Genomic DNA, 27,247 nt, shown 5'->3' with positions numbered 1-27,247 from the left:
CCCAGTCCCTTCCCAGTCCCCTTCCCAGTCTCCCCCAGTTCCCGGACCCGGGGGGGGGGGCCGGGGGGGGCCGTCCCGGTGCCGCGGGGCGGGGCGGGCCAGCGGAGACAAAGGAGGAAACTTCGCCGGGAGCAGCGGAGCCGACGGGACCCCGGCCCCCCCCGCCCCCCCCCCGCGACCCCCGGGACCCCCCCGGTGCCCCCCGACCCCCCCCCGATTCCCTCCCCCCCCCCCCCGCGCCGCCAGCGGGCCTGGGACGGCCGCCCCCCCCCCCCCCGTCACCGGGACCCCCCCCGGAGGATATTGGGGGACCCCCCCCCTTAAAAAGGACCCCCCCGAAAAGGCCCCGGGACATTCCCCCCCCCCCCCCCCCCCGGGAAAGGAGCCCGGGACCCCCCCGGGATGCGGGGGGGGTGAGAGGGAGGCGGCGGCGGCTCGAGTGTGGGGTGAGTGCGGGGGGGGCACGGGGGGGGGCACGGGGACATGGGGGAGCACGGGACATGGGGGGGCACGGGGACATGGGGGGGCACGGGGACAAGGGGGGGCACGGGGGACATGGGGGGGGCACGGGGACATGGGGACATGGGGAGGAAAGTGGGGGCACAGGGACAAGGGGGGGGGGGCCGGGGACAAGGGGGGGGGGCACGGGGACATTGAGGGGACATGGAGGACGTGGGGGGGCCCAGGGACATGGGGACAAGGTGGGGCCCAGGGACAAGGGGGGGACATGGAAACATGGGGGGGGGCACGGGGGGGGGGCACACAGGGACAGGAGCACCCCGGGGGGGGGGGACACGTGGCATCTTGGGGACACGGGGGGGGGGGGACACACACGGGACGGGGGGGGGTGGCGCGTCCCCTTCCCACGTGGCTCTGGGTGGGCCTGGCCTCGTGTGTCCCCCCCCCCCCTCCCCGGGGGGGCTTTTTTTTTTTGGGGGGGTGGACCCCGAAGTGACCCCCCCGGTGCCCCCCCCCCCCCCAGCACCATGAAGGTGCCCCTCCCCCGGTGCCGGCTGCAGAGGCTGGGGGGGGGCCCTGGGGGTCTGCGTCGCCGTCGGCTTCGTGCTGCAGCTCCTGGGGGGGCCCCTCCAGCGCAGGTGAGACCCCCCCCCAAAAATAAATCCTAACCCCCCCCCCCTCCCCCCCCCCCCCCCCCCATAAAGCAGCCCAGTCCTGGCCCTTTGGGTGCCCCCCGATGGGTCCTGGGGTGCCTCAGGGTGGGGCCTGCACACCTTTGGGTGCCCCAACCCCATATTCCCCACCCCCCAATCTCTACCCTTTTCCCCCCCCCTTCCCCCCCCCCCCCATTTTCCCCCCAGCCCCCCTAACCCCTTGTGTCCCGCCGCCCCCCCAGGACCCCTGTGCCCCCCCCCAGCCCCCCCATATCCCCCGGCCCCCCCTTTATTCGCCCATCTCCCCCCTTACCCCCCCCATTCCCCTTCTTCCCCCATCTCCCCCCCCCCCAGCCCCCCTGTGCCCTGCTGCCCCCCCAGGACCCCCGTACCCCCCCCACCCCCCCCATCTCCCCCCTTTCCCCCCCATTTCTCCCCTTCGCCCCCCAATTTCCCCCCTTGCCCCCCCAGGCCCCCCTGACCCCCCCATCTCCCCCCTTTCCCCCCCATTTCACCCCCCTTGCCCCCCAGCCCCTCTTTGCCCCCCCATCTCCCCCCCATCTCCCCCCCATCTCCCCATTTCCCCCCCATTTCCCCCCATTCCCCCCCACCCCCCCCCGTAACCCCCTGTACCCCCGCCGCCCCCCCCCCAGGGCCCCCGTGCCCCCCCCGGCCCCCCCCTCCCCAGGGCCCCCGTGCCCCCCCCCGGCCCCCCCCTCCCCCTTGCAGCCCCCCCCTTCCCCCCCCATTGCCCCTCCCAACCCCCCCTTACCCCCCCATTTCCCCCCCATCTCCCCCCCATCTCCCCCCCATCTCCCCATTTCCCCCCCATTTCCCCCCATTCCCTGCACCCCCCTGTAACCCCCCGTACCCCGCCGCCCCCCCAGGACCCCCGCGCCCCCCCCGGGCCCCCTCCCGGCGCCGTGCCACCCCCCGGCAGCACGTGGTGTTCCTCAAGACCCACAAGACGGGGGGCAGCAGCGTGGTGAACCTCCTGCACCGCTTCGGGGAGGGCGGGGGCTGCGCTTCGCCCTCCCCCACGGCTACCAGTTCGGGTACCCCGAAAAATTCCGGGCCGAGCGGGTGAAGGGGTACAGCCCGGGGGGGGCCCCCCTTCGACATCATCTGCCACCACATGCGCTTCGACCTCGCCGAGGTGAGGGGGGGACATGGGGGGGGAATAGGGGGGCTGGGGGGGGACAGGGGAGGTGGGGGGGTGAGGGGGATCGGGGGAGGACAGGGGGATTTGGGGGAATTGGGGGGGTTGGGGGTGATGGAGGAAACGGGGGGGTAGGGGGAGTGGGGGGGGACTGGGGGGATTTGGGGGTGTGGGGGGAGGTGGGGGATTGGGGGGGGATAGGGGGAATTTGGGGGGGCCCGGGGGGGGTGGGGGAGATTAGGGGGTGGGGATGGATTGGGGGGGATTTGGGGGGGACTTCGGGGATTGGGGGGGGCAGGGGGATTTGGGGGGTGGGGTAGATGGGGTGGGGGGGGACAGGGAGATGGGGGATTTGGGGGAGGTGGGGGAATTTGGGGGGGGTTAGGGGATGGGGGTGGGGGGGAGGGATGGGGAAAATGGGGGGATGGAGGACACTGGGAGATGGAGGACATTGGGGGGAGATGGAGGTCATTGGGGGATGGAGGACATTGGGGGGAGATGGAGGGTATCAGGAGATGGAGGACAGCAGGGGGAGGTGGAGGACATTGGGAAATGGAGGACATTAGGAGATGGAGGACATTGGGAGATGGAGGACATTGGGAGATGGAGGACATGGGAGGTGGAGGACATGTGGAGATGGAAGATATAAGGAGGTAGAGCACATTGGAGGGAGATGGAGGATATCGGGATGGAGGACGTCGGGAGATGGAGGACACTGGGACATGGAGGATATCAGGAGATGGAGGACATTGGGGGGAGATGGAGGACATGGGGAGGTGGAGGACATTGGGGGATGGAGGACATCAGGGGGAGATGGAGGACATTGGGGGGGAGATGGAGGACATTGGGGGGGAGATGGAGGACATTGGGGGAGATGGAGGACATTGGGGGATGGAGGACATTGGGGGATGGAGGATATCAGGAGACGGAGGGTATTAGGAGATGGAGGACATCAGGGGGAGATGGAGGACATGGGGAGATGGAGCATATAAGGAGTAAAGGACATTGGAGGGAGATGAAGGATATCAGGAGATGGAAGACATCAGGAGATAGAGGACATTGGGATGTGGAGGATATCAGGAGATGGAGGACATTGGGAGATGGAGGTCATTGGGGGATGGAGGTCATTGGGGGATGGAGGATATCAGGAGATGGAGGACATCATGGGGAGATGGAGGTCATTGGGAAATGGAGGACATGTGGAGGTGGAGGACGTGGGGAGGTGGAGGACATCGGGGGGAGACGGAGGACGTGAGGCGGAGGCCGTTAGCACACGGGGGCCCGTCGGCGGAGGCTGGAGGACAAGCGGGGGGAGGCAGGGGAGGCCCGGGCGCCGCGGAGGCCGCCGCGGGGTGACGGCGACCTCCCCGCAGGTGCAGAAGGTGATGCCCAACGACAGCTTCTACTTCTCCATCGTGCGCGACCCGGCCACGCTGGCCGAGTCGGCCTTCGCCTACTACCGGGCCGTGGCCCCCGCCTTCCGCCGGGCGCCGTCGCTGGCCTCCTTCCTGGCCTCCCCGGGCCGCTTCTACCAGCCGGGGCTGCGGGGCAACCATTACGCCCGCAACTTGATGTGGTTCGACTTCGGGCTGCCGCCGGTGGCCCCGGGGGACCGCGAGGCGGTGGCGGAGGCCGTGGCGGGCGTGGAGCGGGCCTTCGCCATGGTGCTGCTGGCCGAGCACTTCGACGAGTCGCTGGTGCTGCTGCGGGAGGCCCTGTGCTGGCCCGAGGAGGCCGTGGTCTCCTTCCCGCACAACAGGAGGCCCCGGGGAGCCGTCCCCCGCCTGTCCCCGGGCCAGCTGGCCCGCCTGCGGGCCTGGAACGCCCTGGACTGGGCCCTCTACGGCCACCTCAACCGCTCCTTCTGGCGCCGCGCCGCCGCCTTCGGGCCGGCCCGCATGGCCGCCGAGGTGGCGAGGCTGCGGCGGAGGCGCGAGGCCCTGGCCCGGCGCTGTTTGCGGGGCGGGGGTCCCCTGCCCGGCCCCGCCATCGCCGACGGGAGGCTGCGGCCCTTCCAGCCGGCCCGGGGCGGGGTGGCCATCTTGGGCTACGCGCTGAAGGCCGGGCTGGAGGCCGGCGAGAGGGAGAAGTGCGCGAGGATGGCCACCCCCGAGCTGCAGTACAAGGACATCTTGGACCGGAGGCAGTTCGGGGGGGGCAACGGGAGCGGGGGGTAGCGGGGGGGGGGGGAAAGAAGGGGGGGGGGAAGGGGATCCCGGCCTCGGTTTGTCTGGGGGGAGGAGCGGGTGAGCGTGGTGTGAGGTTTGTGCCTCAGTTTGCCCTTCTGAGTAATGGGTCTGTGCCTCGGTTTGCCTGCTCTGAGCAATGGGTGAGCCGTGGTACAGGTGTGTGCCTCAGTTTACCCGTCTGGGCAATGGGTCTCCACGGTACGGTTCCTTGCCTCAGTTTACCCGTCTGAGTAATGGGTCCCCCCCCCACCCTTGGTACGGATCCGTGCCTCAGTTTACCCCCTCTCGGTACCGCCCCCCCCAGCCCCTTGGGGATCGGGGTCCCCCCATGGGCAACGCCCCCCCCCCCAAAACTACGATGGGGATTGGACCCCCCCACACACTACCACTTCGTGCCTCAGTTTCCCTGCCTGGACAACGGTACGGCCCCAGGCCTCGGCTTACCGGGGCTGGGCAACGCCCCCCCCCGGCCCCCCCAGCTTGGGTGGGCATCGGGGGCCCCCCTGCGTGTTGCCTTCGTGCCTCAGTTTACCCAGCTGCGTAAGGGGCATATTAACACTTTGTGCCTCAGTTTACCCGGCTGTGTAACTGGCACACATATAACCACTCCGTGCCTCAGTTTACCTGTCTGCATAATGGACATAGTGTCAGTTTGTGCCTCAGTTTACCTGTCTGTGTAATGGGCATAGTGTCAGTTTGTGCCTCAGTTTACCTGCCTGTATAATGGGCACACACATATTACCACTTCGTGCCTGTTTATCCATCTGTGTAATGGGCATAGTGTCAGTTTCTGCCTCAGTTTACCTGTCTGTGTAATGGGCATAGTGTCAGTTTGTGCCTCAGTTTACTTGCCTGTATAATGGGCACACACATATTACCACTTCGTGCCTGTTTATCCATCTGTGTAATGGGCATAGTGTCAGTTTTCTGCCTCAGTTTACCTGTCTGTGTAATGGGCATAGTGTCAGTTTGTGCCTCAGTTTACTTGCCTGTATAATGGGCACACACATGTTACCACTTCGTGCCTGTTTATCCATCTGTGTAATGGGCATAGTGTCAGTTTCTGCCTCAGTTTACCTGTCTGTATAATGGGTACATGTTAGTGCTACTTCGTGACTCAGTTTAGCCGCCTGTGTAAAGGGCATATTAACGGTTTGTGCCTCGGTTTGCCCGCCTGTGTAATGGGTATATTAAAGTTTTGTGCCTCAGTTTACCTGCCTGCGTGATGGCTGCACATAATACCACTTCGTGCCTCACTTTTCCTGTCTGCGTAATGGGCGTAGGGTCAGTTTGTGCCTCAGTTTACCCGGCCATATAATGGGCACACCGAGCACTACTTCATGCCTCAGTTTCCTTGTCTTTATAATGTGCGTATTAATAGTTTCTGCCTCGGTTTACCTGTCTGTGTAATGGGTACGCGTGGCACCGCTCCGTGCCTCAGTTTACCCGGCCGTGTGATGGGCATATGGACGGTTTTGTGCCTGTTTACCCGTCCGTGTAAGGGTGTGTTAACACTTTGTGCCTCGGTTTTCCCACCTGTGCAATGGGCACACATATTACCGCTCCGTGCCTCAGTTTACCTGTCTGCATAATGGACACAGTGTCAGTTTGTGCCTCAGTTTTACCTGGCTGTGTAATGGGTACGCATATTACCACTCCGTGCCTCAGTTTACCCATCTGTGTAATGGGCACACGTTACCACTCCGTGCCTCAGTTTACCCGTCTGTGCAATGGGCGTATTAACACTTCGTGCCTCAGTTTACCCGTCTGTGTAATGGGCCCCTGCTTGCTGACGTCATAGGGGCGGGGCCTCCCCGCGGCACCGCCCCCACGCTTGCGTGCCGTAGCTATGGCAATAAAAACTGGAATCAGACGCTGATTGGGCGGCGCCGCTGTCAATCACCCGCCGGGATGCAGGGGGGGGCACACATCGATGTGCTCGGCGCTGATCTTATCAGCCTGTCTCCCTGACAACGGCAGCGCGGGGCCGGAACCGGAAGTTAGGCACCATATTGCGCCCGGTTGCTTGGCAACGGCAGCGCAGGGCCGGAACCGGAAGTCGACCCGCATAGTGATCTTGGTTGCCACGGCAGCGGTGGGCCGGAACAGGAAGTGGGCTGGTTGCCACGGCAACTGAAGCGCGGGACCGCAACCGGAAGTCTGCTGGTTGCCACGGCAACGGCAGCGCAGGCCCGGAACCGGAAATCAGCCGCCATATTGCTCCCGGTTGCTTGGCAACGGCAGAGCGGGGCCTGAACCGGAAGTCGGCTGGTTGCCACGGCAACGCGGGGGCCAGAACCGGAAGTCAACTGGTTGCCACGGCAACGGCAGCGCGGGCCCGAAACCGGAAGCCATCCCTCACACCGCTCCCGGATCTCCCTAGCAACGGCGCCGCGGGGCCGGAAGCGGAAGCGCGGCCGGAAGCGGAAGCCGCCCGCCTCCCGGTGCCGGTCCCGGCTCCGCGCCCGGCCCCGCGGCGGCCCCGCTGGCGGCGCGGCGGCCATGGAGTCGCAGTGCGAGTACTTCATGTACTTCCCCGCCGTCCCGTTCGCCGCCCGCGAGCTCCTAACGGGGGAACCGGGCCGCTACCGGGCCCTGCCCCGCCGCAACCACCTCTACCTGGGCGAGACCGTCCGCTTCCTCCTCGTGCTCCGCTGCCGCCCCGGGCCCGGGCCCGGCCGGCCGGCCTGGGCCGAGCTCGCCGCTTCCCTGGCAGCTTTGGCCAGCGTCAGCCCCGGCCCCGGGGCGGCGGAGCCCGGGGGGGAGCGGGAGGGGCCCGGGGGAGAGCGGGAGGGGCCCGGGGGGGGGGGCGCGGAGGAGGGGGCCGGGTCCCCCCCCCCCGGCCAGGCGGCGCCGTCCGCGGTGTTCCGGGAGTGCCGCGCGCTGCTCACCCACGGGCAGGGGGCGCCGGGGAGACCGGCGGCGGGGGTGGGTGAAAAGGGGGGGGAGGGTAAAATGGGGGGGGGGGGGGTAAAATGTGGGAGGGGGAGGGTGAAAGGTGGGGGTGGGGGGAAGTGAGGAGGGGGAGGGAAATGGAGGGGGTAAAACAGGGAGGGGGGGCAAAAAGGGGGAGGGGAGTAAAAGGGGGGGTAAAAAGGGGAAGGGGGGGGTGAAAAAGGGGGAGGGGGGTGAAAAAGGGGGAGGGGGTAAAAGGGGAAGGGGGAGAGAAATGGGGGGGTAAAAAGGGGAAGGGGGGGTAAAAGGTGGGGGGGGCTAAGAAGGAGAGGTGAGGGAAATGGGGGGGATAAAAATGAGGGGGATGGAAACGGGGGGGGTAAAGATGGGGAGGGGGATAAAAGGGAGAGGGGGAGGGTAAAATGGGGAGGGGAGATAAGGGGGGGTAAAATGGTGAAGGGGAGGGAAATGGGGGGATAAAAAGGGGGGGGAATGGGGGGGTAAAATGGGGAGGGGGGATAAAAAGGGGAAGGGGGGGAAGGTAGAGGAGGGGGGTAAAAGGGAGAGGGAGGGAAATAGGGGGGTAAAAATGGGGGGGGGAGAGTAAAAGGGGAAAGGGGGAGGGGGGAAATTGGGAGGGGGGGTTGAAATGGGGTGTGAAGGGGAAAGGGGGGGAAATGGGGGGGAATGGGGAGAGGGGTAAAATGGGGGGGTAAAATAGGGGTGAGATGGGGAGGGGAGACAAAATGGGGGGGGAAGTGGGGAGGAGGGAGAAAATGGGGGGGGACAAAATGGGGAGGGGGATAAGGGGGGGTAAAATGGGGGAATGGGAAGGGGGGGGAGGCCAAAATGGGGGGGGTAAAATAGGGGGAAACGGGGCCGGGGGAGTAAAATGGGGGGGGGGGACAAAATGAAGGGGCGTGGGGACAAAGGGGGGGGGGGGGGACAAAATGGGGGGGGACGACAAAGTGGGGGGCAGTGGCTGAGGGCCCCCTGTGTCCCCCCCCCCCAGCTGCCGGTGGAGGATCCCATCGTGTGCCCGGACGAGGTGATCTTCCCGCTCACCATCGCCCTCGACAAGCTGCCGCCCGGCACCGTCAAGGCCAAGGTGAGGCCGCGGGGACACCGTGGGGACCTCGGGGACACCGTGGGGACCTCGGGGACACCGTGGGGACCTCGGGGACACCGTGGGGACCTTGGGGACAGTGTGGGGACCTTGGGGGTGGCGGAGGACTTTGGGGACAGCGTGCGGACCTTGAGGATCACAACAGACTTCAGGGACAGCATGGGGACCTCAGGGGTGTCATGGGGACCTCGGGGACATCGTGGGGACCTTGGGGACGTCATGGAGACCTTGGGGGTGTCACGGGGACTTTGGGGACATCGCGGGGACCTCGGGGACGTCGCGGGGACACCCCAGCCCACGCCTCGCCGCCACTTTGGGGCCGCAGAGCCTGCACCGGGCCCCCCTCCTCGACCCCGCAGCGGGATTTGGGGACAGCACGGGGGGGCTGGGCCGCCTTGGGGGGGTGGCCGTCCCCGTTGTCCCCATTGTCCCCCGCTGTCCCCAGATCGTGGTGACGGTGTGGAAGAGGGACACGGAACCGGCCGAGCTGCAGGAGGGCGGCGGCTACCTGGGGCTGCTGCAGAGCCGCGCGCCCGCGCACGTCTTCCACCAGGAGCAGGGCGCCTTCAAGGCCCAGGGTACGGCCCCCGGGGTCCCCTCGTGTCCCCTGGGGTCCCCCGGGGTCCCCCGGTGTCCCATGGTATCCCCTGACCATGTGTCCCCGCAGTGAGCACCCTGCTGACCGTGCTGCCGCCGCCCGTGGTGCGGTGCCGCCAGCTGACCGTGTCCGGCAAGTACCTGACGGTGCTGAAAGGTGAGGGGACGCTGTGGGGACATTGTGGGGACACCACGGGGGACGGGGGGACACTATGGGGACATTATGGGGACAGGGGGACATAAATGGGGCCAGGGCGAGAAGTACCTGGCGGTGCTGAAAGGTGAGGGGACGTTATGGGGACATTATGGGGACACAGGGACACTATGGGGACAAGAGGAGGTAAATGGGTGACTTTTGGGATAGGAACAGTGACCCCAGGGTGAATGGGAATGGGGACAGGGACCTTTGGGACAGGGACAGGGACCCCAGGGTGAATGGGATTTGGGGCAGGGGCCATTGGGATGAGGATGGGGACCTTTGGGATAGGAACGGGGACCTTTGGGACAGGGACAGGGACCCCAGGGTGAATGGGACAGGGACCTTTGGGATGAGGATGGGGACTTTTGGGATAGGAACAGGGACCCCAGGGTGAATGTAATTGGGGACAGGGACCTTTGGGATGGGGACAGGGACTGCAGGGTGAATGGGATTTGGGGACAGGGACCTTTGGGACGGGGACAGGGACCTTTGGGACGGGGACAGGGACCCCAGGGTGAATGGGATTTGGGGACAGGGACCTTTGGGGACGGGGACAGGGACCTTTGGGACGGGGCCAGGTCCCAAGGGAGCGCCGTGCCGTGCCCGCAGTGCTGAACGGGTGCTCGCAGGAGGAGATCTCGCTGCGGGACGTCCGCATCCTGCCCAACTTCAACGCCAGCTACCTGCCCGTCATGCCCGACGGCTCCGTCCTGCTGGTCGATGACGTCTGGTGAGCCCCGCAACGGCCCTAAAACGGCCCCGAAATGTCCCCGAAACGGCCCCAATGGCCCTAAAGCATCCCCAACGGCCCTAAAATGGCCGCCAACCGCCCCGAAACGGCCCAAAAAAACATCTCCAACATCCCCCAGATGTCCCCGAAACGTCCCCGAAACATCTCCAATGTCCTCTAAACGTCCCTAAAACATCCCCCAAAATGGCCCCAAAACATCTCCGTCCCCCCAAATGTCCCCAACACGTCCCCAAAATATCCCTAAAATGTCCCCAAAACATCCCCAGTGTCCCCCAAGCATCCCCAAATGCCCCCAAAACATCCCCAATGTCCCAAAAAATCTCCCCAAATCATCTCCAACGTCCCCAACACATCTCCAACATCCCCCAAATGTCTCAAAAGGTCCCCAAAACATCTCCAGTGTCCCCAAAACATCCCCAAAACATCTCCAGTGTCCCCCTAAACGTCCCTAAAATGTGCCCAATGTCTCCAAAACATCTCCAACGTCCCCAAAACATCCCCAAATCATCCCCAACATCCCCCAAATGTCCCCAGAAGGTCCCCAAAACATCTCCAACACCCCCCAAGCATCCCCAAAAATGTCCCCCAAAACATCCCCAACGTCCCCCAAAACATCTCCATGTCCCCAAAACACCCCCAAAACATTTCCAATGTCCCTTAAACGTCCCCAAAACATCTCCAATGTCCCCCAAGCATCCCCAGAACACCCCCAAAACATCTCCAATGTTCCCCAAAACATGCCCAATATCCCCAAATCATCCCAAATGTCCCCAAAACATCCCCAACATCCCCCAAATGTCCCCAAATCATCTCCAACATCCTCAAAATGTCCCCAATGTCCCCAAAACATGCCCAACGTCCCCAAAATGTCCCCAAATGACCCCCAGTGTCCCCTAAACATCCCCAAAATATTTCCAGTGTCCCCTAAACGTCACTAAAACATCTCCAGAGTCCCCAAACCAGCCCCAATATCCCCAGATCAGCCCCAGTGTCCCCCAAGCATCCCCCAAATGCCCCCAAAACATCCCCAATGTCCCCAAAATCTCCCCAAAACATCTCCAACGTCCCCAAAACATCTCCAACCTCCCCCAAATGTCCCCAAAAGGTCCCCAAAACATCTCCAACATCCCCAAAACATCCCCAATGTCCCCAAAATATCCCCAAAACATCTCCAATGTCCCCCCAGGCATCCTCAAAACACCTCCAAAACATCTCAATGTCACCTAAACGCCCCCAAAACGTCCCCAAAATGTCCCCAATGTCCTCAAAACACCTCCAAAACATCCTCAATGTCCCCAAAACATCCTCAATGTCCCCAAAACATCCTCAATGTCCCCTAAACGCCCCAAAATGTCCCCAAAATGTCCCCAATGTCCCCAAAACATCCCTAAAACGCCCCCAACGTCCCCCAAAACACCGCTAAAACATCCCCAAAATGTCCTGAAAACGTTCTCGTCTCCCAAAACATCCCTAAAACGCCCCCAGCGTCCCCCAAAACGTCCCCAATGTCCCCATAACCTCCCCATCCCCTCAAAAACATCCCTGAAACACCCCCCAATGTCCCCCAAAACACCCCCAAAACATCCCCAATGTCCCCCAAGCATTCCCAACGTCCCCAAAACATCCCCAGCGTCCCCAAACGTCCCCAAATCATCTCTAGTGTCCCCAAAACATCTCCAACGTCCCCCAAATGTCCCCAAATCATCTCCAGTGTCCCCAAAACATCTCCAATGTCCCCAAATCATCTCCAGTGTCCCCAAAACATCTCCAATGTCCCCCAAATGTCCCCAAATCATCTCCAATGTCCCCAAAATGTCCCCAAATCACCTCCAGCGTCCCCAAAGCATCTCCGATGTCCCCCAAATGTCCCCAACATGTCCCCAAATCACCTCCAGTGTCCCCAAAGCATCTCCGATGTCCCCCAAATGTCCCCAAAATGTCCCCAAATCACCTCCAGTGTCCCCAAAGCATCTCCGATGTCCCCCAAATGTCCCCAAAATGTCCCCAAATCACCTCCAGCGTCCCCAAAACATCTCCGATGTCCCCCGAATGTCCCCAAAACCTGTCCAACATCCCCCAAATGTCCCCGCAGCCACCACTCGGGCGAGGTCCCCGTGGGCGCCTTCTGCCGCGTGGCGGGCGCGGGCTCAGCGTGCCCCTGCGCCCTCAGCGCCCTGGAGGAGCACAACTTCCTCTTCCAGCTCCAGGCCCCTGAGCGGCCCCCCGAGGACGCCAAGGAGGTGGGGGGGGCACGGGGGGGGACGGGGGGGGCAGGGGGGTGAGGGGGGCAGGGGGGTGTGAGGGGGGCAGGGGGGAACGGGGGGAAACGGGGGGAAATGGGGATATGGGGACACGCACACGGATATGGGGGCAACATGGGGAATGGGGGGACACGGGGATATGGGGGGGGCACAGGGCAATGGGGGGACATGGGGATATGGGGGGGTGTGGAGGGGTGCGGGGGGCAAGGGGGTGTGTGGGGGGGCACAGGGGAATGGGGGGAAATGGGGGAAATGGGGATATGGGGGGAAATGGGGATATGGGGACACACACGGATATGGGGGCAACAGGGGGATGGGGGGACACGGGGATGTGGGGGGGGGCACAGGGGAATGGGGGGGACACATGGGTATAGGGGGGTATGGGGTGTGTGGGGGGGGCACAGGGGAATGGGGGGAAACGGGGGGAAATGGGGGTATGGGGACACACATGGATATGGGGGCAACATGGGGGAATGGGGGGGCAGGGGGATATGGCGGGGCGCAGGGGAATGGGGGGGAATGGGGGGGGCACAGGGAAATGGGGGGGGGGGGGACAGGGATATGGCGCGAACACTGGGGACAGTCCCCTCGGGGTCTTTGTCCCTTTCGGGGGGACCTTGGGGACCATCCCCAGGGTAACCCCGTTTGGGGACACTGGGGACCGTCCCCCCGGGGTCTCTGCCCCTATTTGGGGACCTTGGGGACCGTCCCGGTGCCGGGGACAGGGGGGGTGATGACGTTGGGGTCCCTTTGTGCCCCCCCCCAGGGCCTGGAGGTGCCCCTGGTGGCCGTGGTGCAGTGGTCAACCCCGAAGCTGCCCTTCACCAGCAGCATCTACACCCACTACCGGTGAGAGCCCCCCCGACCCCAAAACGCCGTCCCTAAAGAGGAGGGGGCCCCAAAACCCCGTCCCTAAAGAGGAGGGGGCCCCAAAACCCTGTCCCCAAAAAGTAGGGACCCCAAAACCTTGTCCCTAAAGAGGAGGGGGCCCCAAAACCCCGTCCCTAAAGAGGAGGGATCCCAAAACCCCGTCCCTAAAGAGGAGGGGGCCCCAAAACCCCGTCCCTAAAGAGGAGGGATCCCAAAACCCCGTCCCTAAAGAGGAGGGGGCCCCAAAACCCCGTCCCCAAAAAGTAGGGCCCCAAAACCTTGTCCCTAAACAGGAGGGATCCCAAAACCCAGTCCCCAGCAAGGAGGGATCCCAAAACCAGAGGGACCCCAAAATCCTGTCCCCAACAGGGAGGGACCCCAAAACCTTGTCCCTAAACAGGAGGGGCCCCAAAACCCTGTCCCCAACAAGGAGAGACCCCCAAACCCTGTCCCTAAACAGGAGGGACCCCAAAGTCCTATCCCCAAAAAGTAGGGACCCCAAAACCCCGTCCTTAAACAGAAGGGATCCAAAAACCAGAGGGACCCCAAAACCTTGTCCCCAACGAGGATGCACCCCAAAACCCCATCCCTAAACAAGTAGGGACCCCAAAATCCCGTCCCTAAACAGGAGGACCCCAAAACCCCGTCCCCAGCGTCCCTGTCCCCATGTCCCCAGGCTGTGAGGTGCCCCCCTCGGCGTCCCCGTCCCCACCCAATGTCCCCATCCCCGTGTCCCCAAACTCTGAGGTGCTCCCCTCAGTGTCCCCGTCCCTGTGCCACGTCCCCGTCCCCCCGAGTTATGAGGTGACCCCCTCGACGTCCCCGTGTCCCCCCGATGTCCCCCTGTCCCCAGGCTGCCCAGCATCCGCCTGGAGCGGCCGCGCTTCGTGATGACTGCCGCCTGCGAGTCCCCGGTGCGCGCGCGGCAGCGCTTCACCGTCACCTACACGCTGCTCAACGAGCTGCAGGACTTCCTCGCCGTGCGCCTCGTCTGGACCCCCGACACCGCCACTGCCGGTGGGCACGGGGACGGGGGACGAGGACAAGGAGACAGCACGAGGACGGGATGGGGATGGAATGGGGCGGGGGACGGGGACGGGACGGGATGGGGACGGGGACAGGGGATGAGGATGGAATGGGACGGGGGACAGGGACAGGACAGGGTGAGGACAGGATGGGGATGGAATGGGATGGGGACGGGGACACGGGATGGGGACAGGGGACAAGGGGACGGGGATGGAATGGGATGGGGACAAGGGACAGGATGGGGATGGAATGGGGACAGGGTGGGAATGGGGACAAGATGGAATGGGGACAAGGGAACGGGGGCACAGGGACAGGAACAGGGGATGGGGATGGGGACAGGGGGATGGGGACAGGGGACGGGAACGTGGGACCGGGACGGGATGGAATGGGATGGGGACAGGGGACAGGGACAGGGGATGGGGACGGGATGGGGGTGGAATGGGATGGGGACAGGATGGGGACAAGGGACGGGGGACAGGGATGGAATGGGATGGGGACAGGGATGGAACGGGAACGGGGTGGGAATGGAATGGGATGGGGACAGGGGACAGAGACGGGATGGGGACAGGGGACAAATTGGGAAAAGAGAGGGGCCGGGATGGGGTCAGGCTGACCGGGGGGGACAAGTGAGGGGCTGAGAGGGACCGGGAGGGGACGGGGGAGGCCGGGAGGGACAGGGGAGGCTGGGAGGGGCAGGGGTGACAGGGAGGGGATGGGGGAGGCCGGGAGGGGACGGGAGGGGATGGGAGGGGACAGGGGAGGCCGAGAGGGTACGGGGGAGGCCGGGAGAGGACAGGAGGTGCCAGCGGCCTCCCCGCCGCCCGCAGGGAAGGCGCTGTCGGGCCCCGAGCGCCGTGCCACGCAGGCGGCGCTGGACGCCATCGTGTGCCACACGCCGCTCACCAACCTGGGCTCCTCGCGCAAAGGCAGTGCCCGCACCATCCGCGTCGCCTTCCAGGCCCTGCGCGCCGGCCTCTTCGAGGTGGGGGAGGCCCCGGGGGGAGGCCGGGAGGGGAGGGGAGGGGAGGACGGGCGGGGAGGGGAAGGGAAGGGAGGATGGATGGGGGAGGACAAATGGGGGACTCACGGGGTCGCCACAGGTGTACGTTTCCCCTTTAGCCCCAGATTTGTCTGTGTGTCCTCAAGGTGAGGCTGTGGGCCTCCAGGGCAAGGAGGGGAGGCTAAACGGGGAGGGGAGGACAAATGGGGAGGGGAGGACAAACGGCATCACTGCGTCCCTATGTCCCTTCCTTGACCCCATATATCTCTGCCTGCCCTCGAGGTGAGGCCAGAGCCTCCGGGGCCAAAAAAGGGAGGACAAAAGAGGGGAGGCCGAACGAGGAGGAAAGGCCAAATGGGGAAATTCACGGTCTCCGCGTCCCTACGTCCCCGCCTCGACCCCGTGTTCCTCTGCCTGCCTTCGAGGCGAGGCTGGAGGCCTCCGGGGCCAAAAAGGGGAGGCCGAGGGGGTCCCAGGCCTCCCCCCTGACCCCCCCGTGCCCCCCCAGCTGTCGCAGCACATGAAGCTGAAGCTGCAGTTCACGGCCAGCGTGGGCAGCGCGGAGGCGCGGGCGCTGTCGCGGCGCAGCAGCCCCGGCAGCCCGGCGGTGCGGGACCTGGTGGAGCGGCACCAGGCGGGCCTGGGGCGCTCCCAGTCCTTCTCCCACCAGCAGCCGGCCCGCGGCCACCTCATCAGGTGGGTTTTGGGGCAAAAACCAGGGATTTTGGGCAATATATGGGAATTCGGGGGAAGATAGGGGCGTTTTGGGGGGATTTGAGGGGAAATACGGGCGTTTTCGGGTATGGGATCAAGCCTGGGGCGCTCCCAGTCCTTCTCCCACCAGCAGCCGGCCCGCGGCACCTCATCAGGTGGGTTTTGGGGCAAAAAACGGGGATTTTGGGCAATATATGGGAATTTGGGGGAAGATAGGGGCGGTTTGGGGGGGGTTGGGGAGAAATACAGGCGTTTTGGGGTATGGGATGAGGCCTGGGGCGCTCCCAGTCCTTCTCCCACCAGCAGCCGGCCCGCAGCCACCTCATCAGGTGGGTTTTGGTGTGAAAAACATGGATTTTGGATAATATATGAGGGTTTGGGGGGAAATAAGGAGGTTTTGGGGGGGAAATGGGAGGCTTTGGGGGGAAATATGGGTGTTTTGGGGTATGGGATCAGGCCTGGGGCGCTCCCAGTCCTTCTCCCACCAGCAGCCGGCCCGCGGCCACCTCATCAGGTGGGTTTTGGGGTGAAAAACATGGATTTTGGATAATATATGGGAATCTGGGGGAAGATAGGGGTGTTTTGGGGGGGTTTGGGGGGAAATACGGGCGTTTTGGGGTATGGGATCAAGCCTGGGGCGCTCCCAGTCCTTTTCCCACCAGCAGCCAGCCCGCGGCCACCTCATCAGGTGGTTTTTGGGGCGAAAAACGGGGATTTGGGGCAATATATGGGGGCTTGGGGGGAAATGAGGAGGTTTTTGGGGGGAAATGGGGGGCTTTGAGGGGAAATATGGGTGTTTTGGGGTATGGGATCAGGCCTGGGGCGCTCCCAGTCCTTCTCCCACCAGCAGCCGGCCCGCGGCCACCTCATCAGGTGGGTTTTGGGGCAAAAAATGGGGATTTGGGGCAATATATGGGGGCTTGGGGGAAGATAGGGGCATTTTGGGGGGGTTTGTGGGGAAATACGGGCGTTTTGGGGTATGGGATCAAGCCTGGGGCGCTTCCAGTCCTTCTCCCACCAGCAGCCATCCCGCGGCCACCTCATCAGGTGGTTTTTGGGGCGAAAAACATGGATTTTGGATAATATATGAGGGTTTGGGGGGAAATAAGGAGGTTTTGGGGGGGAAATGGGAGGCTTTGGGGGGAAATATGGGTGTTTTGGGGTATGGGATCAGGCCTGGGGCGCTCCCAGTCCTTCTCCCACCAGCAGCCGGCCCGCGGCCACCTCATCAGGTGGGTTTTGGGGCGAAAAACGGGGATTTGGGGCAATATATGGGAATTTGGGGGAAGATAGGGGCGTTTTGGGGGGGTTGGGGGGAAATACGGGCATTTTGGGGTATGGGATCAGGCCTGGGGCGCTCCCAGTCCTTCTCCCACCAGCAGCCGGCCTGCGGCCACCTCATCAGGTGGGTTTTGGGGTGAAAAACATGGATTTTGGATAATATATGGGGGTTTGGGGGGAAATAAGGAGGTTTTGGGGGGAAATGAGAGGCTTTGGGGGGAAATATGGGTGTTTTGGGGTATGGGATCAGGCCTGGGGTGCTCCCAGTCCTTCTCCCACCAGCAGCCGGCCCGCGGCCACCTCATCAGGTGGGTTTTGGGGCAAAAAATGGGGATTTGGGGCAATATATGGGAATTTGGGGGAAGATAGGGGCATTTTGGGGGGGTTGGGGGGAAATACGGGCGTTTTGGGGTATGGGATCAAGCCTGGGGCGCTCCCAGTCCTTTTCCCACCAGCAGCCGGCCCGCGGCCACCTCATCAGGTGGTTTTTGGGGCAAAAAACGGGGATTTGGGGCAATATATGGGGGCTTGGGGGGAAATGAGGAAGTTTTTGGGGGGAAATGGGGGGCTTTGAGGGGAAATATGGGTGTTTTGGGGTATGGGATCAGGCCTGGGGTGCTCCCAGTCCTTCTCCCACCAGCAGCCGGCCCGCAGCCACCTCATCAGGTGGGTTTTGGGGCGAAAAATGGGGATTTGGGGCAATATATGGGAATTTGGGGGAAGATAGGGGCATTTTGGGGGGGTTTGTGGGGAAATACGGGCGTTTTGGGGTATGGGATCAAGCCTGGGGCGCTCCCAGTCCTTCTCCCATCAGCAGCCATCCCGCGGCCACCTCATCAGGTGGTTTTTGGGGCGAAAAATGGGGATTTGGGGCAATATATGGGAATTTGGGGGAACATAGGGGCATTTTGGGGGGGGGTTGGGGGGAAATATGGGTGTTTTGGGGTATGGGATCAGGCCTGGGGCGCTCCCAGTCCTTCTCCCACCAGCAGCCAGCCCGTGGCCACCTCATCAGGTGGGTTTTGGGGCGAAAAATGGGGATTTTGGGCAATATATGGGAATTCGGGGGAAGATAGGGGCATTTTGGGGGGATTTGGGGGGAAATACGGGCGTTTTGGGGTATGGGATCAAGCCTGGGGCGCTCCCAGTCCTTTTCCCACCAGCAGCCGGCCCGCGGCCACCTCATCAGGTGGGGTTTGGGGCGAAAAACGGGGATTTTGGGTAATATATGGGAATCTAGGGGAAGATAGGGGCATTTTGGGGGGGGTTGGGGGGAAATATGGGCGTTTTGGGGTATGGGATGAGGCCTGAGGCGCTCCCAGTCCTTCTCCCACCAGCAGCCGGCCCGCGGCCACCTCATCAGGTGGGTTTTGGGGCGAAAAACGGGGATTTTGGGCAATATATGGGAATCTGGGGGAAGATAGGGGCATTTTGGGGGGCTTTGGGGGGAAATATGGGTGTTTTGGGGTATGGGATGAGGCCTGGAGCGCTCCCAGTCCTTCTCCCACCAGCAGCTGGCCCGCGGCCACCTCATCAGGTGGGTTTTGGGGCGAAAAACAGGGATTTGGGGTAATATATGGGAATTCGGGGGAAGATAGGGGCGGTTTGGGGGGGGTTGGGGAGAAATATGGGTGTTTTGGGGTATGGGATCAGGCCTGGGGCGCTCCCAGTCCTTCTCCCACCAGCAGCCGGCCCGCAGCCACCTCATCAGGTGGGTTTTGGTGTGAAAAACATGGATTTTGGATAATATATGAGGGTTTGGGGGGAAATAAGGAGGTTTTGGGGGGGAAATGGGAGGCTTTGGGGGGAAATATGGGTGTTTTGGGGTATGGGATCAGGCCTGGGGCGCTCCCAGTCCTTTTCCCACCAGCAGCCAGCCCGTGGCCACCTCATCAGGTGGTTTTTGGGGCGAAAAACGGGGATTTGGGGCAATATATGGGGGCTTGGGGGGAAATGAGGAGGTTTTTGGGGGGAAATGGGGGGCTTTGAGGGGAAATATGGGTGTTTTGGGGTATGGGATCAGGCCTGGGGTGCTCCCAGTCCTTCTCCCACCAGCAGCCGGCCCGCGGCCACCTCATCAGGTGGGTTTTGGGGCAAAAAATGGGGATTTGGGGCAATATATGGGAATTTGGGGGAAGATAGGGGCATTTTGGGGGGGGTTGTGGGGAAATACAGGCGTTTTGGGGTATGGGATCAAGCCTGGGGCGCTTCCAGTCCTTCTCCCACCAGCAGCCATCCCGCGGCCACCTCATCAGGTGGTTTTTGGGGCAAAAAACTGGGATTTGGGGCAATATATGGGAATTTGGGGGAAGATAGGGGCGTTTTGGGGGGATTTGGGGGGAAATACGGGCGTTTTGGGGTATGGGATCAGGCCTGGGGCGCTCCCAGTCCTTCTCCCACCAGCAGCCGACCCTTTGTGCGAACACAGCCCTTTGGGTACCCCTCCTGAGGATGCTTTGGGGTGATAGCGCCCCCTCTTTGGGGCCGCTTTGGGGATGCATCCCTTTGGGAACCCTTTGTGGGGCTGCAGCCCCCCCCTTTTGGGGGCTGTTTTGGGGACACATCCCCTTTTGGGTACCCTTTGTGGGGACACAGCCCTTTGGGTACCCCTTTTGGGGCCGCTTTGGGGCCTGAGCGCCCCCCCCCCCCTTTTTGGGGCCGCTTTGGGGCCGCAGCCCCTTTTGGGAACCCTTTGTGGGGACACAGCTCTTTGGGTACCTCTTTTGGGGCTGCTTTGGGGTGACAGCCCCGTAGGGATGTTTTTTGGGGCCACATCCCCCCCTTTTTGGGCCTGCTCTGGGGACACAGCCCCTTGGGGACCCTTTTTAGGGCCACAGCCCCTTTTTGGGGCCGCAGCCACCCCTTTTTGGGGCTGCTTTGGGGCCGCAGCCCCTTGGGGACCCTTTTTGTGCCCACAACCCCCCCTTTTTTGGGGCCGTTTTGGGGTGACCCCCCCCCCTCTCTTTTCCAGGTCAGGCAGCGTGATGGAGCGCCGCGCCATCACCCCGCCGGTGGGGTCCCCGGTGGGGCGCCCCCTCCCCGCGCCCCCCCCGGAGCGGGCGGCGCTGTCCCTCGACAAGATCGCCAAGAGGGAGTGCAAGGTGCTGGTGGTGGAGCCCGTCAAGTGACGGGGACGTCGGGGACACGCCTGTCACCCCCCCCCCCCCTCGACACCCCAAAAACGGCTGGGGGGGTGGATTTGGGGCGGGGGACGCGCGGGGACCCTGGTTTTTAGGGGGGGGGGGTGCTGAGCCTGCTGCTTCGCTGCCACGTGCCATGGGGGGGGACAAAGGGGTTGTCCCCAAGCACGGGGGACAAAGGGGACCCCAAACCCGGGGGACAAAGGGGTCCCCAAATCTGGGGGGGGGGTGGGGGCACACAACGATTTTGGGGACGGGGGGACGCGTCCCACGCTGTTTACACAGTCCGGCTGCTTTTGGGGACAAAACTGGGGGGGTTTGGGGACACGGGGACGTTGGGGACACGGGGACCCGCACTGCCAAGCCCTGTGCCCCTCGGGGGGGGGGGCAATGGGGACGTCCCCGCGTTGTCACCCCCCCGGCCACGGGTGGCACTTTACGTCTGTGTTATTTATTGGGGCCAATAAAGGCGGCGGCGCCGCCATGGTGACAGTGACATCGGGGTGACGGTGACACTGGGGGGGGTGGCAGTGACATTGGGGTGGTGGCAGTGACATTGGGGGGGTAACAAGGAATTCGGGGGGGGTGGCAGTGACATCGGGGTGGTAACAAGGACACTGGGGGGGTGACAAGGATACTGGGGTGGTGACAATGTGGTGGTGACAGTGACATTGTGATGGTGACAGTGAACTTGGATGGTGACAAGGACATTGTGACGGTGAGAAGGACACCATGATGGTGAAAATGACACTGGCGTGGTGACAAGGATACTGGGGTGGTGACAGTGTGGTGGTGACGGTGGCACTGGGATTGACAAGGACACTGGGACGGTGACAATGACGTGACGGTGACAATGGCACTGGGGTGGTGACAGTGACACTGGGATTGTGACAAGGATACTGGGATGGCACCAGGGTGGTGAGAGTGACACTGGGATGGTGACAATGTGGTGGTGACAGTGACACGGTGACAGTGACACCATGACGGTGACGTGGGGACAGCCGTGTCACCCGGGAAGGGGCCAAGCCCGCCGTCCCCAAAACGCCGCATTCCCCCCCCCCCCCCAAAAAAAAAAACGAGGCCGATTTGGGGACACGGGGACACCATTTATTGCCTGGGCCCCCGCGGGGGTGACGCCAGGGGATGTGGCGGAGGCCTTGGGGATGCGGCGGTGGCCTTGGGGACGCGGCGGTGGCCTTGGGGACGCGGCGGCTCAGGCGGTGGCGGGCTCCTGGGCGCGGTTCTGGCGCTTCACCACAAAAAGCTTCTGGGCCGAGGCGGTGACGAGCAGCGAGTGGTCCCCGAACACCACTGCGGGGACAGCGGGGACGTTGGGGACACCTGGGGCACTGCCACCACCCCCCCCGCCCCCCCGGGGACAGGACGGGTGTGGGGACACTGCCACCGCACCGGGGACACCGGGGGCACGGGGAGAGCGGGGACACTGACGTTGTCCTGGGGACATTGGTGGCGGTGCCACCACCCTGGGGACACCGATGGCACTGCCACCCTGGGGACAGGGGGACAAAAGGGACACTGGCATCACCCTGGGGCCACCGGTGGCAGTGCCACCACGGGGACAGCAGGGACAGGGGGACAGCAGGGCCACCAAAATCTCCTTGGGGACACCGGTGGCACTGGCACTGTGGGGACAGGATGATCACGGGGCCACCACCCTGGGGACACTGGTGGCAGTGCCACCTTGGGGACAGGACAAATACGGGGTCACTGCCAAATTGGGGACACCCATGGCAGTGCCACCAGCCTGGGGACACCGGTGGCGGTGCCACTACGGGGACAGGACAAATAGGGGGTCACCACCCCCCTGGGGACACCGGCGGTGGCACTGCCACCATGGGGACAGGACAAACACGGGGCCACCTCCATTTTGGGGCCACCGGCGGCAGTGCCACCCCCTTGGGGACAGCGGCGGCAGTGCCACCCCCTTGGGGACAGGGCTGTCACTCACCCGAGAGGCGGCGGAAGGGCGGCTGGTGGCCGCGGGGCAGCCGCAGCCCGCAGGCGGTGGCCACCAGCCCCGCCAGGACGGTGGCCGTGCGCTCGTCGTTCTCCAGGTCCCCCGCCGACTGGGGACAGCCGCGTCACACGCGGGTCCCCGATGTCCCCAACGAGGCCCCCTGTCCCCAAACCCCAGCGTCCCCTCGTCCCCAAAATGGCCCCTAACATCCCCGTCCAAGTGTCCCCAAACGTCCCCAAATCCCCGTGGCCCCATGTCCCCAAACCTCGGTGTCCCCATGTCCCCAAACCCCAATGTCCCCCGTCCCCAAACCCCAGTGTCCCCTCATCCCCATGCCCCAGTGTCCCCAAACCCCGGTGTCCCCATGCCCCAGTGTCCCCATGTCCCCAAACCCTGGTGTCCCCTTGTCCCCAAACCCTGGTGTCCCCAAACCCCAGCGTCCCCCTGTCCCCACCCAGTGTCCCCAAGCATCTGAGTGTCCCCGTCCCTCAGGACCCTGGTGACCAAGGTCCCCTTGTCCCCAAAGCCCCGTCCCTCTGTCCCTTCTCCTCCCTGTCCCCAAGGGCCCCTTGTCCCCTGTCCCCCCGTCCCCAAAGGCCACTTGTCCCAGTCCCCAAAAGCTCCTCGTCCTTCTCCCCCCGTCCCCAAAAGTCCCCGTGTTCTTTGTCCCCATCCCCAAATGTCCCCAAATATCCCCAGCTGTCCCCAATGTCCCCAAATGTCCCCAAACATCCCCAAACATCCCCAGATGTCCCCAAACGTCTCCAAATGACCCCGATGTCCCCAAATATCCCCATCCCCAAGTGTCCCCAGATGTCCCCAAACATTCCCAGAGGTCCCCAGATGTCCCCAAGGGTCCCCAGGTGTCCCCAAGCATCCCCAAGTGTCCCCAAGCATCCCCAATGTCCCCAAATATCCCTGTCCCCCAAATGTCCCCAAACATCCCCAAGTGTCCCCAAAGGTCCCCAGATATCCCCAATGTCCCCAAATATCCCCGTCCCCCAGTGTCCCCGGATGACACAAGTGTCCCCAATGTCCCCAAATGTCCCTGTCCCCAAATCTGTCCCCAAGTGTCCCCAAAGGTCCCCAAACATCCCCCGTGTCCCCAAATATCCCCGTCCCCAACGTCCCCACATGTCCCCAAGTGTCCCCCAACGTCCCCAGATGTCCCCCAATGTCCCCAGGTGTCCCCAAAGGTCCCCAAATGTCCCCAAGTGTCCCCACTCACGGCCAGCACGGCGCCATCACAGATGACCAGGTAGCCCAGCTGGTCGGGGACGCGCTCCAGGCCCTGCGTCAGCGCCGTCGTCTGGGGACAGGGGGGGACACGTCACCGCCACCCCCAGTGCCCCCCCCGCTGGTGGCCCACTCCTCCCAGTGCCCCCCAGGCTCCCAGTTTCCCCCATTTCTCCCCAGTGCCCCCAGTTGCCCCCCAGTTCCCCATCCCAGTGCCGCCAAGCTCTCCCAGTTTCTCCCAGTTCCCAACCAGTGCCCCCAGTTGCCCCCCAGTTCACCCAGTTTCACCCCAGTTTCCCCCCAGTTCTCCCAGTTTCACCCCAGTTTCTCCTCAGTGCCCCCCGTTTCACATCCCAATTGCCCCAGTTTCTCCCCAGTGATCCCAGTTTCCCCCCAGTGATCCCAGTTTCCCCCCAGTCCTCCCAGTGCCCCCATCCCAGTGCCTCCCAGTTCTCTCAGTTTCCCCCCAGTTTCTCCCCAGTTCCCAACGAGTTCCCCCCAGTTCTCCCAGTGCCCCCCAGTTCTCCCAGTTTCCCCCCAGTCTCCCAGTTCCCCATCCGTGTCTCCCAGTTTCCCTCCAGTACCCCCCAGTTCTCCCGGTTCCCCATCCCAGTGCCCCCAGTTTCTCCCCCAGTTCTCCCAGTGCCCCCCAGTTCTCCCAGTTTCCCCCCAGTTTCCCCCCAGTGCCTCCCAGTTCCCCGCTCACCATCTCCCCTCTCCGGCCCCGGTCAGCTGACCGCTGCGCCCCGCCCCTTTCCCATCCCTCCGCCCGATTGGCTCAGAGCCCCGTCCATCACCCACCACGCCCCGCCCCTCCACCCTCCCCCCCACAAATGGGAGAGCGCGCAGCGGGAAGAGGGGGGCGTGGCCTTACGTGAATATTAACGAGGTGATTTGCATAACGCGCGCGCCCTCCTCTTCCTTGTCCCCGCGCCCCCTGCTAAACTGGGACCCCCCCCCAGTGCCCCCCCCGTACTGGGACCCCCTCCCAGTACCCCCCCCCCATACTGGAACCCCCCCAAATTCCCCCCCAAACTGGCACCCACCTCCAAGTCCCCCCCCCATACTGGGACCCCCCCCAATTCCCCCCCAAACTGGGACCCCCTCCCAGTACCCCCCCCCCATACTGGGACCCCCCCCAGAACCCCCCCCCAAACTGGGACCCCCCCCAATTCTCCCCCCAAACTGGGTCCCCCTCCCAGTACCCCCCCCCATACTGGAACCCCCCCAAATTCCCCCCCAAACTGGGACCCACCTCCAAGTCCCCCCCCCATACTGGGACCTCCCCCCCAATTTCCCCCCTCAAACTGGGACCCCCCCCAAGTACCCCCCCCCCCATACTGGGACCCCCCCAATTCCCCCTCAAACTGGGACCCCTTCCCAGTACCCCTCCCCAAACTGGGACCCCCCCAATCCCCCCTCCCCATCACTGGGGACACCCCGAGGTCCCCCTCGTCACCCCAATGAGAGGCAGCACTATGGGGGGGGCTGCTCGGGGCCTTTATTTCCTTTCGGGGGGGGGGGGTCCGGGGGTCTTCGAGGCCTTGGGGGTGCCCGCTGGGGCTCTGCTGTCCCTGGGGGGTGTCCTCAGGCCTTGTCCCTTCCCTTGGGGGCGGCTTCGGGGGGCGGGGGGGTTGGGGACATCCCTGGGGGTCTCCCTTCTTTCTTGGGGACACCCCCGGGGTCCCATTTTCTTTGGGGACGTCCGGGGGGGGGGTCTCCCCTGGGGGGACATCCCCAAATCCCTCCCATCCCTTGGGGACACCCCTGGGGGGGGGTCTCCCCTGTCCCTTTGGGGACACCCCCAGGGGTCCCATTTCCCTTGGGGACACGCCTGGGGGGGGGGGGCGCTCCCCTGTCCCTTTGGGGACACCCCCAGGGGGTCTCTCCTCTTCCTTGGGGACATCCCTGGGGGGGGGGGGGCTCTCCTTCTCCCTGGGGACACCCCCGGGGGTCCCATTTCCCTTGGGGACACCCCCCGGGGTCCCCACCCTCCTCGAGACCACCCTGGGGATGGGGTGGGGGTGGTGGGGGGGTTGTTTTCATGACCCCCCCTCCCTGAAGACGCGGAAGGGCGCCCCGTGGCCCGGCACCACCACGTCGGCCACCTCCAGCACCCTGGCGCGGCTCCGCTCCTGCTCGGGGGGGGTCCTTGCTCAGCGCCCCCCACACCCCCGCGTCCCCCTCCCTCTCGAACAAGTCCCCCGCCGCCACCACGGTGCCCAGCGCCGTGCCCTGCACCGCCACGCTGACGTGGGCCCGCACGTGGCCCGGGGTGGGCAGCACCTCCACGTAACCCGGGTCGGGGGCGTAAGGGACCCCCCGCGCCAAATCCAGGGGGATGAAACGCCCCCCCCCCCCCGGCACCACCGACCCCCCCAGGCCGGCTGAGGTCGAAGCCCACCAGCACCCAAGCTTTGGGGAAGAGGTTGAGGTTGCCAACATGGTCCGAGTGGCCGTGGGTGCACAGCACGTGGGTGACGGATTCCGGGGGGGTCCCGGCTGCCTCCAGCTCGGCCAGCAGGCGCTGGCGGCCCCACGGCCCCCCCGTGTCCACCAGGGCGGTGACAGGCCCCCCCCGGATGAGGGTGATGGAGCAGTCGGCGAGGAAGGAGCCGTCCTCGTCCTCGGGGGTGGCTGTAGCCTTCCTGCAGCACCCGCACGCTGTACGGGGTGCCTGGCACCTCGCGGGCACCCAAGGGTGCTGTGCGCACCCCCGGGAGCATTTTTTTTTTTTTTTTGGGGGGGGGGGGGGTCGTCAGAGGTCAGAGGTCATCAGGCTGCAGAAGGGGAGGGGAGGGGAGGGGGTGAGGGAGGGCCCCCAGGGGATCCTATGGCCCCTCGGGGACCCCAAGGGTGGCTCCTGGCACCCCTCAGGACCCCAATGCCCCCCCCTCCCCATGACCCCAATTACCCCCCCCATCACCTCAGTGACCCCCCCAATCATCCCCATGACACCAATGGTCCCCCCCTCACCCCAATGACCCCCCCCAGCGCCCAATATCCCCCCAATCACCCCCATGACCCCAATGGGCCCCCCCGTGGCCCCCCAGGACCCCAATTGCCCCCCCCCAATGACCCCAATGGCCCCCCAATCACCTCCAGGACCCCAATGCCCCCCCCCCCTCACCCCTACGGTCCCCTCCTGACCCCAATTGTCCCCCCAATCCCCCCCCCATTCCCCCAGTGCTCCCCCCCAGTAATCCCCATTATCTTTATGTCCCCCCCCACGGCCCTCCCAGGACCCCAATTGTCGTCTCCCCCCCCCAGTGCCCCCCCCCATCACCCCCCAGGACCCCAGTAATCCCCCCCGACCCCAATTGTCGTCCCCCTCACCCCCCCCCATTTTTCCCCCATCCTCCACAATACGGCGGAACTCCGCCCCCCCCCCCGGGCGCCGCCATCTTTAAAGCGAAGCCGCCTGTGCGCCGCCATCTTGGAAACAGAACCCGCCCCTCGCGCATGGGCGCCGCCATCTTGGGGGGGAAGACGGCAAGCGGCGAGGGACAAAATACCCCAAAAGGCGTTTTCATGCTCTTCCCTTCCTCACCTTGTCCCGGGGGCCTCGGAGTTTCCCGCAGAGTCCCGGGGGGGTTCCGGAGGGTTCCGGTGTCGCCACTCCAAGGCCTCGGCAGGGCCAGAATCGGGCCCCCGCGAAGGGAACAGCGATGAAGCCACCGCGCATGCGCAGCGCTCCCCCGCCCCTCCCGCCG

At 64.4% G+C, this 27,247-nt stretch overlaps 3 protein-coding genes and 1 long non-coding RNA gene across 5 annotated transcripts; 2 read left to right on the top strand and 2 right to left on the bottom strand.

Moving 5' to 3' along the window:
• Nucleotides 1–986: 986 nt before the first annotated feature.
• Nucleotides 987–6,339, top strand: GAL3ST4 (galactose-3-O-sulfotransferase 4; the record flags this gene model as incomplete). The annotated part of the gene is given in 8 exon segments (XM_080608586.1): nt 987–1,025; nt 1,027–1,097; nt 2,000–2,042; nt 2,044–2,122; nt 2,125–2,213; nt 2,215–2,268; nt 3,645–5,943; nt 6,175–6,339. Coding segments are annotated over 7 exon segments (1,179 nt in total). The 3' UTR covers nt 4,449–5,943; nt 6,175–6,339.
• Nucleotides 6,340–6,846: 507 nt separating this feature from the next.
• TRAPPC14 (trafficking protein particle complex subunit 14) lies at nt 6,847–20,816 on the top strand. The gene is made up of 11 exons (XM_080608585.1): nt 6,847–7,388; nt 8,368–8,463; nt 8,927–9,059; nt 9,149–9,235; nt 9,887–10,007; nt 12,121–12,268; nt 13,056–13,138; nt 14,013–14,176; nt 15,013–15,167; nt 15,694–15,881; nt 20,152–20,816. The coding sequence occupies exons 1-11, from the start codon at nt 6,963–6,965 to the stop codon at nt 20,306–20,308; spliced, it is 1,758 nt and encodes a 585-aa protein (XP_080464711.1). The 5' UTR covers nt 6,847–6,962; the 3' UTR covers nt 20,309–20,816.
• Nucleotides 9,258–12,177, bottom strand: LOC308186458. Of its 2 annotated transcripts, XR_013944067.1 has the most exons (4): nt 12,042–12,177; nt 9,811–10,025; nt 9,662–9,711; nt 9,258–9,575 (listed from the first exon to the last, which is right to left on the bottom strand). It is a non-coding gene; the product is annotated as an uncharacterized lncRNA (long non-coding RNA). The 2 variants fall into 2 exon arrangements; XR_013944066.1 differs by having other exon boundaries at nt 9,258–9,711.
• Nucleotides 20,817–21,405: 589 nt separating the features above from the next.
• Nucleotides 21,406–27,225, bottom strand: LAMTOR4 (late endosomal/lysosomal adaptor, MAPK and MTOR activator 4). The gene is given in 6 exon segments (XM_080608587.1): nt 21,406–21,631; nt 22,290–22,407; nt 23,527–23,607; nt 25,939–26,172; nt 26,174–26,314; nt 27,085–27,225. Coding segments are annotated over 5 exon segments (618 nt in total). The 5' UTR covers nt 26,261–26,314; nt 27,085–27,225; the 3' UTR covers nt 21,406–21,533.
• Between the last annotated feature and the right edge of the window lie 22 nt (nt 27,226–27,247).

This window comes from Anser brachyrhynchus (assembly GCF_964034855.1).
Source record: "Anser brachyrhynchus genome assembly, contig: SCAFFOLD_500, whole genome shotgun sequence".
NCBI classification, from domain to species: Eukaryota; Metazoa; Chordata; class Aves; order Anseriformes; family Anatidae; genus Anser; species Anser brachyrhynchus.
Note: the sequence above shows the minus strand (reverse complement) of the source record. Positions and strands in the feature narration are given on the sequence as shown.